The sequence below is a fragment of the Pezoporus wallicus genome, unplaced genomic scaffold (genome assembly GCF_028554395.1).
Source record: "Pezoporus wallicus isolate ANWC-B61680 ecotype Strahan unplaced genomic scaffold, APGP_CSIRO_Pwel_v1 contig_1181, whole genome shotgun sequence".
Lineage (NCBI taxonomy): Eukaryota > Metazoa > Chordata > Aves > Psittaciformes > Psittacidae > Pezoporus > Pezoporus wallicus.
The window spans coordinates 2716268-2731454 of record NW_026641428.1 but is presented as its reverse complement, the minus strand read 5'-3'; the positions used below and the strand labels follow the sequence as shown (position 1 = coordinate 2731454).

General features: G+C 35.2%; 1 protein-coding gene across 7 annotated transcripts in view; it reads left to right on the top strand.

Moving 5' to 3' along the window:
* Nucleotides 1-15187, top strand: part of LOC130606984 (sodium channel protein type 2 subunit alpha-like) — a 75662-nt gene that overhangs the window by 10037 nt on the left and 50438 nt on the right. For 4 of the 7 annotated variants that reach the window (XM_057423674.1, XM_057423672.1, XM_057423668.1 and 1 more), the window contains 8 exons: nucleotides 5286-5602; nucleotides 9063-9183; nucleotides 10080-10167; nucleotides 11701-11829; nucleotides 12523-12614; nucleotides 13452-13724; nucleotides 14013-14076; nucleotides 14969-15110. In XM_057423674.1, the coding sequence (XP_057279657.1) occupies nucleotides 5336-5602; nucleotides 9063-9183; nucleotides 10080-10167; nucleotides 11701-11829; nucleotides 12523-12614; nucleotides 13452-13724; nucleotides 14013-14076; nucleotides 14969-15110 (1176 nt within the window). In that variant the 5' untranslated portion in view covers nucleotides 5286-5335. Of the gene's footprint in view, nucleotides 1-5285; nucleotides 5603-9062; nucleotides 9184-10079; nucleotides 10168-11700; nucleotides 11830-12334; nucleotides 12427-12522; nucleotides 12615-13451; nucleotides 13725-14012; nucleotides 14077-14968; nucleotides 15111-15187 lie in introns of all 7 variants that reach the window. The other 3 variants (XM_057423669.1, XM_057423671.1, XM_057423673.1) reach the window with 2 other exon arrangements.

The following is a 15187-nucleotide window of genomic DNA, read 5'->3' as shown; positions in this document are numbered from 1 at the left end:
GTATCTGAGAAATCAAGGTTCATTTCTTTACATGATATATCTATTTTTTTATTGCTCCAGTTTACTAGGTACAGCATATGTTGGCCTTGATGTAAGATTCTTAATCCACTATTTCCTCTCCTAAACAGGGGGAGAGAAGAAATAGGAAGAAATTAATTCAAAAGTGAATGTAGCAATGAGATAGAGGGAAGAAAATAGATGACTGTGGAACAGCAATGGTCACAAACAGGCAAATAAGTGGGGGGAAAGACTATCCATAGCAATGTCTTGGTGAGGAAGAGAGCGTGTCTAAAGATGCCCTCCCAAGAAGCAGCTTCTGGATCTTTCAGACAGGTCTGGGACTGCTTTCCAGTCTGCTTTGAGTGTTTTCCCATTTGCCTAGTCTTTCACCAGTCAGACAGAACCTCATGTATTATATTCTACCGAGATCTGCAAACTGTTACAGTACTTTCTTTTCTTTAGGTTCAGGTTCTTAAGGTTAGTTAATGTGTTTTCACACTTTATTGCAAGTCATTACTGAGGGCATTCAATAAAATTGCATGTAACATCCCTGGAGCACCACGTTAGTATTAATTCATTAATATTTGCTGTATTTACTGTTTTTTGGTCAGGTTTCATCCACTGTGAACTACAATTCATATTCAGCCACTTGTCACTACCCCCTTCTAAAACCTTTGAAGTAATTTTTTATTAAGGAAATAATATTTCTGTTACATATCCTTATTAGTTGATTTCATATTCTCATAACAAGTATTTTTGTCTTCCGTGATTTATTAATTTTATTAATACCTGATGTTGATTTTGTTATTTTTATTTTGAATAGTTACATAACATTAATGCCTATAGGCTACTGAGGCTGACTGTACAAATCCAGACAAAAATTATAGGCATTGCTACAGAGAAATTACAGTCTAAGGAAAATGACACAATAGATGAGTGATAAATGTTGGAAGGAATGGAAAAAAGGGAAACCAACCCTACATATTAGTCAGTTGGAACCTGTAAACAAAAATTAAGGACAACAAACCCTACATATTAGTCAGTTGGGACCTGTAAACGAAAATTATCATAGTTTACATTAGTAGATTACAGTTTAAAGAGGCAGGTTCTGAGCAAATGCTAAATGCTGGACTCTGTTTTCAGCTTTGAGGAAGTTCACTCCTTTCCTAGGAAATACCAACTTTTGTGGAACCAACACTGAAGGATTCCTTGGCTTAGGACCCATAGATAGTTTTCACTGATATCTCTGTTATCACAGCTATCTCTTTAGATATCTGAATTAACTGTGTATTGCATTACATTTACCACTTTGAATTACAGCAGTGACATTTTTGGGCTCATTTTTTTGAGTTCTGTTTCTTATTGAAACATTTTTAAAGCATTAAAAAATAGTGCAAGGATGCCAGGAAAAACAAGGCAAATGTCAGTTACGAAAATATAATCTGTAACTGTAAAAAAATACTTTAAAGCACTTTGGCATATAAGGGGATGGGTTTTTCTTTGTGACATTAGCCTCTGTGCATAAAGACCATGAGATATTTAAATAAAGATATTTCATTGTAGATCATTTTCACAACAAAATTATATTTACCATTCCTTTTGTTTTTAGGAAAAAATGAGTGCAGCATTACCCAATTTTGAATTTGATTATAGTAATTTAAACATAAATTATCTTCACTTCCAGAAAACTAGTACCTGAATTTTGCAAAGCAACTTCCCAAATACTAAGAGAGGGAGTCAAGATGACTTACTTCTTTAGACTTCCTGCATGCCCACCCTGTGTAGTCCTTTCCTCCTTAGGACAGTGGTTGTTTGAGTTTTGCTAATTTTCTCACAACATCAGCACACAACAGCGACACTTTTTACTTCTGAATTGCCATTAGCCCTGTTCTTTCTGACTGTCCTACCATGGGAGCCCCACCTTTTTGATTTGGACAAATATCATTACTGGCCTAATATGAGATAGCTAGTCTTATTAACATTAGCGATTTAGAGCAGAGGTTTTTACCCAGGTTTTAGCATCTGAGAGGCTATTGCTGTGCTTGGCATGGAGGAAGATATTCCAATTGCAGCCTCTCAAAGTAAAGATTAACATAAGAAAAATGTGATGGTTGGTCATTTTACAGATTCCATTTGCTATCCTTGCACTTACTCCAATTCTAATCAAATGCTGTTTGTGTGCCAGTGTTTCAGTTTTAATGGAATGAAAATCTCAGTAGTCAGCTTTTTCTAGATTTTAGCATGAAGATAATTCGAATCCAGTGTTCTAAAAGGAAAAAAAAAAAATTCCATAAGAAAACCTGCAAGGTTTGCCATTTCTCTGCCTTGAAAAGTATGCATGTGGACCTTCTCATGCAGAATGCAAATAACCTGTTAGATAACCTTATGATTTTACTAAGTAATCATAGGATCCACCTGGCTCTTACACTGGTACTTTCACTTTTACCATATGTCTGATTTAAGACATCATAAAAATACATACCTTCAGGCCACTTCTTCTGGCTTCTTCAGAAACACACAAAAATCAATTTGACATCGTTAGCACAGATATTTCACTTTCTGAGTCATCTTCTGTGTATATGGTGTGAAGATAATTATAGCCAAAAATAAAATTTAACAAGTTATCCATGGGCATAATATAATTAACTGAAATATACATAAAATTAAGAACATATGGATACTGTTTATTGCTCAATATTATTATTCAAAGGAAGGGACTAAAGAAAAACTGGAGAAAGATTTATGTAATGCTGTGCTCTAATATAATTTAACGGATTTATTTGGCAAAATTATGTCTTTAATAAACCAGAGCTTGTTTTTTCTAATGAAATCTATAGACTTGTAGACCTTTATACATACAGTATCTAGGCCCAAATTGTGTTTCAAAACTTGAAATCCTTTTTGTTGAACAGTATCTGGTTTTGACGGGCCTGGACCACATGTATTTTTGAGACTATTCCTTTAAAGACTGGTTTTTAAGGAAAGCTGTTCTGAAATTATTATATCTACAGAATTCTTTATCTGAATTCTGCCCAGTATCATTCATGTCCTGGCAGTTTAGTTACTAGGTAACAAGGAATTTTAAAACCAGTGAAGGAGGAAGAGAGAAGCTATCACTAACAAATGAGTGGTTTATAGTTCAAGAATTGTTAAGAGCTTGTTCAGGGCTCGGTGGGGGGAACAGAATCACTTTTGTTGCTTTGTTCTATTAAATTGCCTAATAGCAACAGTAATCAAATACATATTTGTATGTTGTTCTTTTAAGCTTTGAATCTGAATGAAAACACTTGAAGCGTACTTAGTACAGGAAAAACCTTCTTGTGTAATAGCAGCACACAGGAAAGATGTAACTGCACTGGACAGTAGTGGAGGCAGCACTCAAGCAGTGTTTCCAACTTGTGAAGAAAAAAAACTTTTTTAAAGTATGTTTTATGACTGTCTGAGAAATACAGTGAAATCCCAAGTCTGCTAATATTACTTTTCCTAGTCATTCACTGGCTCCTTTGTGGACTTCTAGCAATACAAACACATATTTCTAGTGAGGACAATGTATTTCGTTACAGCATTTGTAATTATAACTGTTAACAGATGAAGAGCAGCCTACCCAAATGCACTGAACATCAAGGCAGACCCATGATGACACTCAGAGGGTGCACCTTTTAACACTAGTTTCATAGAAAAGCTACCTAGGTCAACGAGTTTACATTGATCTTACACACAGACGCTATGCTGTGAACCCATTCCAGAGGTAAAGACTTGATGTGGCATTTGAGCAGGTTTACCTTGGTAATTCAGATTTAGGAATATGCAGTTTAATTTCTTTCCTCCAGTTTTCTGTAGATTCTTCCAGCACTTTTTAACATTCCCTTCTACCTTCACACAGGATTTTGGGTTTGGGGAGGTCATTTGAACAGGAATCCATTGTTTCATAAGATCATTACTGTAGCACTTTGTGTGTGTCTGTGCTTGTGTGCGATTTCTACAAACTGCTTCAGACAGGCAAGAATGTTTAGGAGAAAGGCTATTGAATGAATGTGCAAATGAATACAATATTATGTCTCAAATCTACACATGGCAACTCCAGAATACAGATGTTGCACGTTCAGGAAGTAACGTAGGGAAGGCTACGTGGCTTCATGTACAGAAAACAACTAGACCTCATTGAAAGCACTGAAACTCACTCTTAAAAACTGGGTCTCATAATTAAAATTGTTAGTACACGAGGCCACAAACTATTGCAAAGTAGACATCATATTAGGCTATCATTTCTTACTCGGCGGCACTGCTCCTTAACAAGATCTGCCTGCCTCCTGCCATCCTCTCCCTCCAGCCATTCAAACCTCTACACTGTGCATAAGTTTAAGCAACTGATCCTGCTGCAGAAGGACTTGTAAGAGAGAAAAGAACATTACTTTCAGCTGATGCCCTGCAGGGCTTCATAAAAAGACCTGTTCTACAGTGGAGAGTTTGCTGCAGAGAGCGGGAACTCTGCAGGGTTGTTGTAGCAGCAGGGACATCATCCAGTACTGGCACCAAAGACATTCATAGGGAACCAGACTTAGATTTCAAGCTAGTTTTAGTCTGAAGTAATATTATGGCACTTGCCTTGCAAAGAATCAGGGGCAGGATTCTTTCCTGCCTAATCTTAATCGTACATCCTGTTTCCTTTTACTTAAAAGGCCTGTTGGTTTGATTCATGGCTCACAGTCAATAAATGCAACCTAACCTTCTTTGGTTATCTAACATTACCCTTCATTATGGTAAAGTGTCAGTAAGAAGGAATTGTACTCGTTGCTTCCATAGTTCAGTTGCTGTCATTTAAATAGCATTAATTACAAAAACAAGGTTTTTTTTCATTTAATAAAAATATTTACACTTGTAAAGTTAAATTAATACTTAAAAAAATGGAAAGAGTATTGATTAGTAAAATATAGGTTTACAATTTTCAAGAGTACCTCATAGAATATGCATTTATACTTGCTGTTAAAAAAGACACACTTTTAAAACACTCATATCCATATTTTCCTCTAACTGGGCAAGTCTAAGGACATAGGCAAAGTTGTGTTTGTGGGCAGAAGTAATGTATTTTTCTAGAACAGAAAGAAAAAGCTGAAAAATTATTTGTAAAATATCTGAATAAATTCTGAGCAGTTAATTTTTTTTCTTTCATTCAGCCTTGAAATACACTGCTTCCATTTCAGGCCTGGAAAGGGTTTCTGAGCAAATTTTTATTCTTTTCTGTTGGTACAACTAGCTTACCTAAATTACCTAATTTTCTTTTATAGGTCATTCTTATGCGAGAGGCTAAAAGTAATTAAATTTGCAGGATGAAAACATGGCACAGGCACTGCTGGTACCACCAGGACCTGAAAGCTTCCGCTATTTTACAAGAGATTCTCTCACAGCTATTGAGAAGCGTTGTGCAGAAGAAAAAGCTAAAAAGCCCAAGCAAGAACATACAGATGATGATGATGAAAATGGTCCAAAACCAAACAGTGACCTGGAGGCAGGAAAGACACTGCCATTTATTTACGGTGACATACCTCCAGGAATGGTGTCTGAACCTTTGGAAGACCTGGACCCATATTATATCAATAAAAAAGTGAGTGAATAATCTTTTGCACAAAATAGAATATAATTTTCAACACTAGAAAAGTTTAATCACAAAATACGGTTTGACCCATCAAGCCACTAAATATACAGAAACATCCTTTCCTTTGATAGAACTGATTTATGCTCTTCTATATTGCGATTCCTTCAACAGTTACTTGTTATTTACATCACTGCAAGGAAGATACAATTCCTTGAGTTTGCCTGAATCTGAGTACATGGCTGAATTTTTCCTGATTTCAATGCAGTAATAAGACTGGACATGACAAGTGAGCTATTCCAAGCAAGGTTGGAAATGGTTGTGGATAACCAGGTTACATCCATTCATGTCAGTAAAATAAAGAACTGTAGCTGTATTCTTTTGTTATAGCTCTGTAACATATGTAAACATATATCTATATATGTACATATAAAAATATATATATCCCTATATAGTCAGTACATAGAGACTCTGTGTATATTTTGGTTCATATGAAACTACAATGAACACTGTTGTTTAGGTGCTTGGGATTGCTATGACAGATCTCTGCTGCACAGCTGTCAATTAGAAGTCTGTGGCAGGCACAACAGAAAAGCTGGGTTTTGAGGAAGGAATCAAAAAAAAAGACAGTTTTGTTCTTCTGAAGACTAATTGAGAGTTTTCATGCAGAAAGAGCAGAATGAAGAGTTGCACGTTGTGAGAGAAAAGTTATGTGCCTGAGTTACATGTGCAAGGCTGTAACACAACTGGACCTCTAATAGCATAGCTGTGCTCCATGAAGAATGTAAATTCTTAAGAGGTGTACTTCCCCTTCTGATTAGCACAGCCATACAAAGTCCTCATTTTCACATGACCCACAAGCTAGGGACTTGGAAATAGAAAGGCAAACAGATCAACTCAAGTAAAATATTTGCCCCTTGACAAACAAGTATATCACTGTAGCTGGGATTAGTTGTGGACTGTGCTAAACTCCTCCAGGATCTGAAATAGTGCAGCCTGGAGATAGTTAAAAATACCTTGTATCCTGCACAGATTAGTAAAAGGTACAGCTGACAGCAGGTTCTCTCTCATCTGTACTCTTTATCTGCTTAGTTCTGCATGCTCCTTTAGCAGCATCAAGATGTTCTCTCAGTTCCTGATAAACCTGCAAAATGTTGTGGGTAAGCACAGTGGAGGAAGACAAAGCTGTGGATAATAACCCTAAATTCAAAAATGCAGAGGGTGTTTTATGGGAAAGTGCTTGGGATTATCTTTTCCTGTCTCTCTGAAATATAGAAGGAAACAGACACAGTTGCTCTGATGATGGTTTGAAGCATTCCAGGCTGCAATTGAGATAAGACACTTGACATTGAGCAACTATAAAAAAATGAAGACATAAAACGTTTTAAACTGTAAAAAAACTCACTCTCTTAGGAAAAAGTCATGCTAAGAGTACCCTCAACTTTGTGGCTAAATTTGTGGTTGAGTTTGGTTCACAAAACTGTTTTTAAAATTGTGGCTTCAGTAATAGAAATAGAAAATTAAGCAGAATCCATATGTAATTGTATAACCTACATTAACATTTGTGTAACAGTGCTGTAGATAATATTAGCATTATTAAAGAAATTTAAAGAAGTGAAAGCTCAGAGAAGGAGAGTGGCCAAGCATTATTTTCATTTATATGTTTTTGGTTATACCAACAGTTCCATGCAGATTCTAACTTACAATATAATGGTGTGCACGGAGCCCTTTTCTCCACTATCTGTAAAAAAATCAGGAATAAAGTTGCATAAATAAGTTGAGGAATAGTTTTTTCTAAACAAAATAAATGAAGTATCAGAGAAAACCTGAAGTACTGAAGTGTATTATTTTCTAACCTCCAGTGATCAGAAAAAGTAGTCAGATTTCTTGAGCAAAAGTGTAAAAACTCAGACTATTGATGGACTTGCTAGTTTATGAGAATAACTAGTAAACTGCAGAATCTTTTGTTACAAGACATCTGTATTTATGTAATGTACCAGCCTAATGTGCTCAACAGAAAACAAGTGGACATCTTAATTGACGAACTAGAATTAGTCATCCCTGTTCCACTATATAACAGAAACTACTCTTAATCATGGACTTGTCAGTGAAGGGAAAATCATATGTGAATCATAGTCTGTCTTCAGGATCTGCTGCAGCAGTGAGCTTGGGACAGGCAACATCTTTCTAGCATTTCTGGCTGGGTGAAGGAGTTTAGAGGAGAGAGAAATACTGATGAGTGTGAGTCCATTCTCTGTCATCCTCAGTGCTGTGCTTGATGGTATTCTGTGAACAGGAACTGGCAACATTCCTTTCCCACTGTAGAGAGGTTTGCTTTCTCTGCCAGAGATGGCAGACCAGATACGCAATGAAGACTGCGGAGAGGGCAGCATTTTTCTGATCACAGCCAAGTTTTTAGACAGAATGGAAATCAACATGGAGAGCAGTGATACTGTATAGCTCTGCTGAGAGCATAACAAAGAATCTATTATGATAACACAAAGGAGAGCCATTACCATTGACAAAGAGCAAAAGGAATAAAGAATAGTCATGTCCTGAAGTAATTTCAAAGAGGACCAAAGATGCAAGTAAACTTCACGCACAAATACACTTGGAATAAAAATGAAAACACTTAGGCAATGACAGCCAACAGGAACAGAATGAAATGAACATGAACTATGTTTATCAGGTCAAATTTTAAGACGTAAAAAGTACCTGTTTTGTGCTCACATGTAGGGAAAGATAACAGAATATTATTAAAAATGAAATCATTTTTTTGAAGAAAAGATTTGTTGTGACAAGATGCCAAATTCTGGCATATGTTTGTCTGACTGCTCAGAATAATGTCAGCTGGAAATTTATTAATTCTTTTTTTTTTTTTTTCACAGATACATTTTCTGAAGACATATAATTGATACTGGTAGTATTTAAAAATCAAAAATGAAAGAAAAATTATTTTAAAATTATGGTTAATTGTTTAGTAACAGGTGTTTGTCCTTGTCACCATATATATGTGTATATAATTCTGTCAAGTGTTTGTTCCAAATACAAACTGATGCTTAGAAGTGCCCTTTTCCTGGTTTTGTTGCATGTTTGCTCATGAGGTAAAATGTATTTGATTAATTTGAAATTCTGAATTTAATCAAGGACTTTGTTAGAAATGAAATCGAAAATATTTTAGTGATGAAGTGCCAAATTTTCTATTACTGATAAACTGACATTGATGTTGATAATTCACACCAATTTTAATAACATCAGAGTTCAGTCCACATGCTGGAGAATTCAGCAAATTAGAGAATTGACTGTGGAAGGCTTAATCCACTGTATTAATAGAAATCAGTTATTTCCCTACCACAGGTAGACAGTAGAATGAAACGTGAACCTCCCACATGGAGAATGGAATACTTTAGAAGGAGGTAAAGACACTTATGTACTCAACACTGCATTTTAATTTTGTATGTCTTTTTTTCAGACTTTCATAGTATTGAATAAGGGAAAGGCAATTTTCCGATTCAGTGCCACATCTGCCTTGTACATTTTGACTCCTTTTAATCCCATCAGAAAAATTGCCATCAAGATTTTGGTACATTCATATCCTTTTGTAATTCATGTTGATTTAAGAGTTGCCATTTAAAACTATTAAATTGCTCTTTAAAACTATTAAATTTATCGTATTGATAAACATATTATGTATGGGTATACTATGCTGATCACACTTTAAAAGCAGAAATATCACATGTGAATTGCATTATGATCTTCATTCCCACTGAGAGAATTCTCTACTGAACCTCTTAAGCTGTCAGGGTTTAAGTATCAGGCTTCATATACAAAAGGAGACCTGATCCCTACTAAGCCCTGCAGCGAAGTCCAAATTAGTAACAAAACATTGCACTTGAACATATCTAAGGTCACACTTTTACCAAGACCAGTAGCACTTGTCATGAACTAGAAACACTTAGCAAGGACAAAAGAGCATGAGTAGAAAGCTGCTTTTCAGGCATACTTTTTCAGCATTGTGTTTTCAGCACTGGGGTAGGTGTCCTATAAAAGATCCGAGTCAGAATAAAGGAGTATATTTTCAAATATATTTCAGTCATGCCCAAAGTACAACTTGGGCGTAAACAACCAGCCTCTGCCTAAAGATCTTTCAAAATGATCCGCCTGGCTTCAGTGAGTAATTATGCTTGGGTACTCATTTCATATTTTTACAGACTTAAGGATGTGTTTAAATTTCGTTTAAATTTCATTTAAATCCTAAACCTGCCAGAATTATAAAAGTAATGCATTGTTTTACAGTAACTGCACCGTAGCATGCCAGATGGCTTACCATTTAAAATAGATAAAATCATGTGCAAAGCTTCAATTTCAGATTTGATTTAGAATGTCTCATTGTTTGTACATATTTTTATACACTTAATATTTTTAATTATTTCAGTGTTATAAAACTGTCAAACTTATGTGACTTACATGCCTTGACTATAACCTACATTATTCAGCATGCTTATCATGTGCACTATTTTGACCAACTGTGTATTTATGACCATGAGTAACCCTCCAGACTGGACAAAGAATGTAGAGTAAGTCACACATTTTTATTCTTTTCTTTTTTTTTTTATGTCTTTGTTTTTGTGTGATTCAGAAGCATTTAGGGAAAGTTACATGCCAGAATAGGCATTCCAGAGTTATGAAGAATCAGATTCCAAGATATCAATATCTTTCTGGTTTCCTCTGAATAATTTAAATGGTTTAAGAGTAATACTTTGTTCTTTAAAACTATGTCTGAGGAATATCTGAAGTTCTACTGTGAAGTATGAACACAAGTTCTCATCCTTGGGTATTCTGAGCTGTAAATTGGAAAAGGAACTCCAGAACTACAAATGTCTGTGTGAAATTGTTGCATGCTATTGGTGAGGCCAACCATATATTGCTTGAGTATCCATGATCTTAGCACAGTGGATGACCCATTCCTGGAAGTGTTCAAGTCTGGATTGGATGGAGCTTTGAGTAACCTGGTCTAGTGGAAGGTGTCCCTGCCTTGGGACAGGGTGTTTGAACTAGATGATCTTTAAGGTCCCTTCCAACCCCAAACATTCTACAATACTATTCTATTATCTATTGTGGCTCACTGATGTGTACTTACAAGCGCCAGCTACAGCAAACACATGCAACACCCAAATCACAAGAAATTCAAACTGCTGAGGAAAGGGCCTTAGCTATGAAGGAGTAACAAAAAGCAGATAGAAGTGAAGAAGCCATAAAGTATCCATTTCTTTTTCTTGTTCATTGTTATACATGTTCTCAAACAGATATGCATTTTCCTCTGAAGATTATATTTTTCTTTGAAGTAGTACTACTCATGAAAAACCTGGGTCTAACCACTTTATTCCCTCTTGTTCTCCAAAAGCCATTACTGATTTATATTGCTTTATTTCACTGCATTAAGAAATCTTACTTTGAATACTGTATGTAGAAACTGCACTAATATTCGCCACTTCCCAGTATGCTCAACTGTGACTATGGCTGAGAACCTGAAAGGAGACCAGTAGCATCTGTAGGTAGATTTTTTTTTTATTGTAGAGGTCCTCACAGACCCACATGAGTCTCAGGAAGTCCCTGCATTACACTGGTTATAACTGACTTCTATGATTTTAAATGAATGGTAGTCACCACACCAGGTGAATTGGTAATCACAATCCACATCTTCAAGAATAACAGTCTGGGCATGCTTTGTTATATTTAATGAATATTTATGAAATAAACCTGTATTATAAGAATGAGTGTAGTTATTATCCACAACTGATTTTGACAAAACTCTGATTTTGACCTGAAAAATATTATTTTGTTGTAGTTCTTTGTAATATTTAGACACCTGATTTTTTCATAAAAGCCAAGAGGCATCCCTGCACAAAAAATGAGATTAAATCAATGTATCAGGTTCAAATTTCATCTACAATTGCATTCTTAAGTGTTTGGGTCTAGTAAAGTTAATGATTTTCTCCTTTTACTTCTAAATGCTTTTCTTTTCTTGCAAGACATATTTGATAATGAATGGCACTGTCTATAAACATAGATATGCAAAAATCCATTATTCCTGCTCTGGTGCTTTTCAGATACACTTTCACTGGAATTTATACCTTTGAATCACTTATCAAAATTCTTGCAAGGGGCTTCTGCTTAGAAGGTTTTACTTTTCTGCGAGACCCATGGAACTGGCTTGACTTCAGTGTCATTTTAATGGCGTAAGTGGCTCAAGAATTTTCTAAGCTTTTAGGGCATGAAATTAGTGGCAAATACTATAATGATAAATGTATTTATTTAAAAGTATTTATTTTCGGAAACCTGTGAAGTTTAGACACCATATCCCACATTTTAGTACTCATAAAGTAATATACAGCAGGAACTAGTATGGAATGTTAGCCACTAGTGTAATTACTGCTGAGGGACACTAATTTCATGTCCTACATTTTTCTGCTCAGAAGAATAGCAGTCATCCCTTTGACTTCATATCACCGTCCTATGACAAGCTAATTAGCTTAATTAGCTGTTCAAATACAAATCAGTGAGTTTCACTTCAATGAAATTTAAGCAGAATGATGAAAATTTATAATTATAAAAGTGAGGTGTATTGAAGAGACAGGCAAATTTTGGAATATGAGTGCTAATATTGCCACAGAGGTTTTGAAGACCCACATAATTAGTATAAGATCTGCCTCAATTCTGAATAACTGTGATTTAATCCTACAGGTATGTAACAGAATTTGTAAACCTAGGCAATGTTTCAGCTCTTCGAACTTTCAGAGTATTGAGAGCTTTGAAAACTATTTCTGTAATTCCAGGTAAGAAGTAGTTGGTGTAAGGTGTTAGGCCCCTCATATCTCCAACTGTTATTTGTGTGCTGTCATTGTGTTTGTGTGTGAACTCCCCTATTACAGATATGTGACAGAGTTTGTGGACCTGGGCAATGTCTCAGCGTTGAGAACATTCAGAGTTCTCCGAGCTTTGAAAACAATATCAGTCATTCCAGGTGAGAGCGAGGTTAAACACAGAGGCTGACTTTCGTCCATTGAAGTTGAGTTCACTTCTTTTGAGCATAAGTCTTGCTGTTCGCTGCTCATGTTGCCAAAGGAAAAAAAAAAAAGGCATGGATCATCAGCCTGGATTATGATGCTTTGCCTTTTCAGCATTAGCTTCCTTTATTTTGCAAAATCAGCCTTTGAGTTTAACAGATTCTTGCATGAAACATAAAATATGAGGCCTATGGGTTATTTTGCTTTGGTTTTTTGCATTTTATCATAAGAAATTGCTATACATTTAAGAAGCTTTAGCGCTATGGCTTTCTTGATTTTGAATGTTTTCCTTCATTTTACCACTTAGAACTAACATTAAAGACAACCAAGCAACAACAAAAGCAGCTAACAAAAAGGAGATAAATATTGCGCAGGAAAGTTTATCAAATGCAAGTGATTTTTTTCCTCAAAATTACTTTCTATCTCATACTATCTTCATACTATTGTGAAGTCATAGTTAGTATTAACTGGAAACTGAATTATTGGAAGAATATTAAATGCAGAGAAAAAATAAAACAATAAAATTAACTCTATAACAGGAAAGCATTATTGATAAAATTTCCTGCTTGAGAATAACATTATGTATCCAATTTAGTGGAATATATGTACATTGCATATTCATAAAAAAGAATCTTTTTCTTTCCTTCATCTTCACAAGCTCTGAGGCTGTTCATGAAGCTTTACTTTTTGAAAAATAAAAAGGAATTTCTTTTTAAGTGTCTGCATGACATCCTAATTACATGGCATCGGCAAAGATACTCTTTGACAAATCTATGGATCTTTTCTTTTTGCAGGCCTAAAGACTATTGTGGGAGCCCTAATTCAGTCTGTGAAGAAGCTCTCGGACGTAATGATCCTGACTGTATTTTGTCTGAGTGTATTTGCACTAATAGGGCTGCAGCTGTTCATGGGCAACTTGAGGAATAAATGCCTGCAGTGGCCTCCAGACAATTCTACTTTTGAAATAAATATTATTTCCTACTTCAACAGCACCATAGATGAAAATGGTACACTTATTAATATGACAGTGAGCACATTTAACTGGAAGGATTACATTGAGGATGAAAGTAAGAATTTCTGATATAACTATTCTTAATATATTTGTGGCTATAGTATGCAACTATTTGTGATCAAACAAAGAACATTGAACAGTTTATATTTCTGCCTTATGTAAAATTGCTTGCAGTCACTGACATACAATAGAAAATAAAATAAGCAGAAGAGTTTCTAAACCAACTACGAAATGACCAGCAGCTGCCCACTTTGATTTTATTACAATTTAGTTTTATTTTACTTTGTACTACTTTCAGGTTAATTTGATTTATTCACATGTATTTCTAATGCTTTCTACACAGCTCACTTTTACATTTTGGAAGGACAAAGAGATGCCCTACTTTGTGGTAATAGCTCTGATGCAGGGTAAGACCCTTTCAAAAATCCTCTCATGTTCTGTAGCAAAAGCAATAACATGAAACCTACTCATCACAGTTTCAACTCCATATTTAGTAGTGTTACAGAACTTACACAGTTTTACTGCTAAACAATGATTTCTTACTTAAGTCAAAATATTTTACTCTCTGGCTAAACAAAATACTCATTAACAGCCTTTCTTCCTGCTCGATTGGAAAGTGATGTTGGTGTTAATGATGAAATACGAACTCTCGTAAAATCTATTTTGGAGATACACTGATTGAAGAAAGTAGGATGAAAGCAAAGGTCAGAACCAGGAAAGAGAATATACAAAATATTAAGAAAGCACAGTAGTGGCTTCATAGTTCCAGATGGATTTTTTTTTTTTTTATAAGCTTTACCTCTTCTTCATTACTGCCAAATTTTGCCGTACATACGTGCCCAATTATGAGCCTGGAATTGTTAGCTGAACTGCAATACCTAACTGGCAACAGTGAAGAAGCTTATTAAAAAAATATAATAATCTCAGCATTATGTGGGAGATCCTTAACAGTACAATTGGATTTAGTTAATAATATTGCTTAATCTATTTGTAACCTTAGCAGTATTTTAGCAATTATTTCTGCCAGGAAATTCATTTGGAATAAGGAATCTATTTGCAATATGTGACTGAGGAGAATTTAGATATTTAGGTCATTTCAACCAGTGAATGGATGGAAAGGATATCTTTCATTTACAATCTTATTAGTTCGTTTCTTAGGACTTTTTTTCTGAATGAATTTAACTGTAATTCATGGCTTTCTTGTAGAAAAAATAATGCATTTTGTTCCAGAAAGTAACAAATCTGCTGCACAGGAAATAAAAGGTATGACTAAGTACCTCCTGTTTGGTTTTCACATAGGCAGTGTCCAGAGGGTTATATCTGTGTGAAAGCTGGTAGAAACCCCAACTATGGCTACACAAGTTTTGACACTTTCAGTTGGGCTTTTCTGTCACTCTTTCGTCTAATGACTCAGGACTTCTGGGAAAACCTGTATCAGCTGGTAAGACATTTTTATGACAAAAAGGAAACTGTAGGTTACACAATAAATTATATAAATAGGCTTATTTGTACATGAGT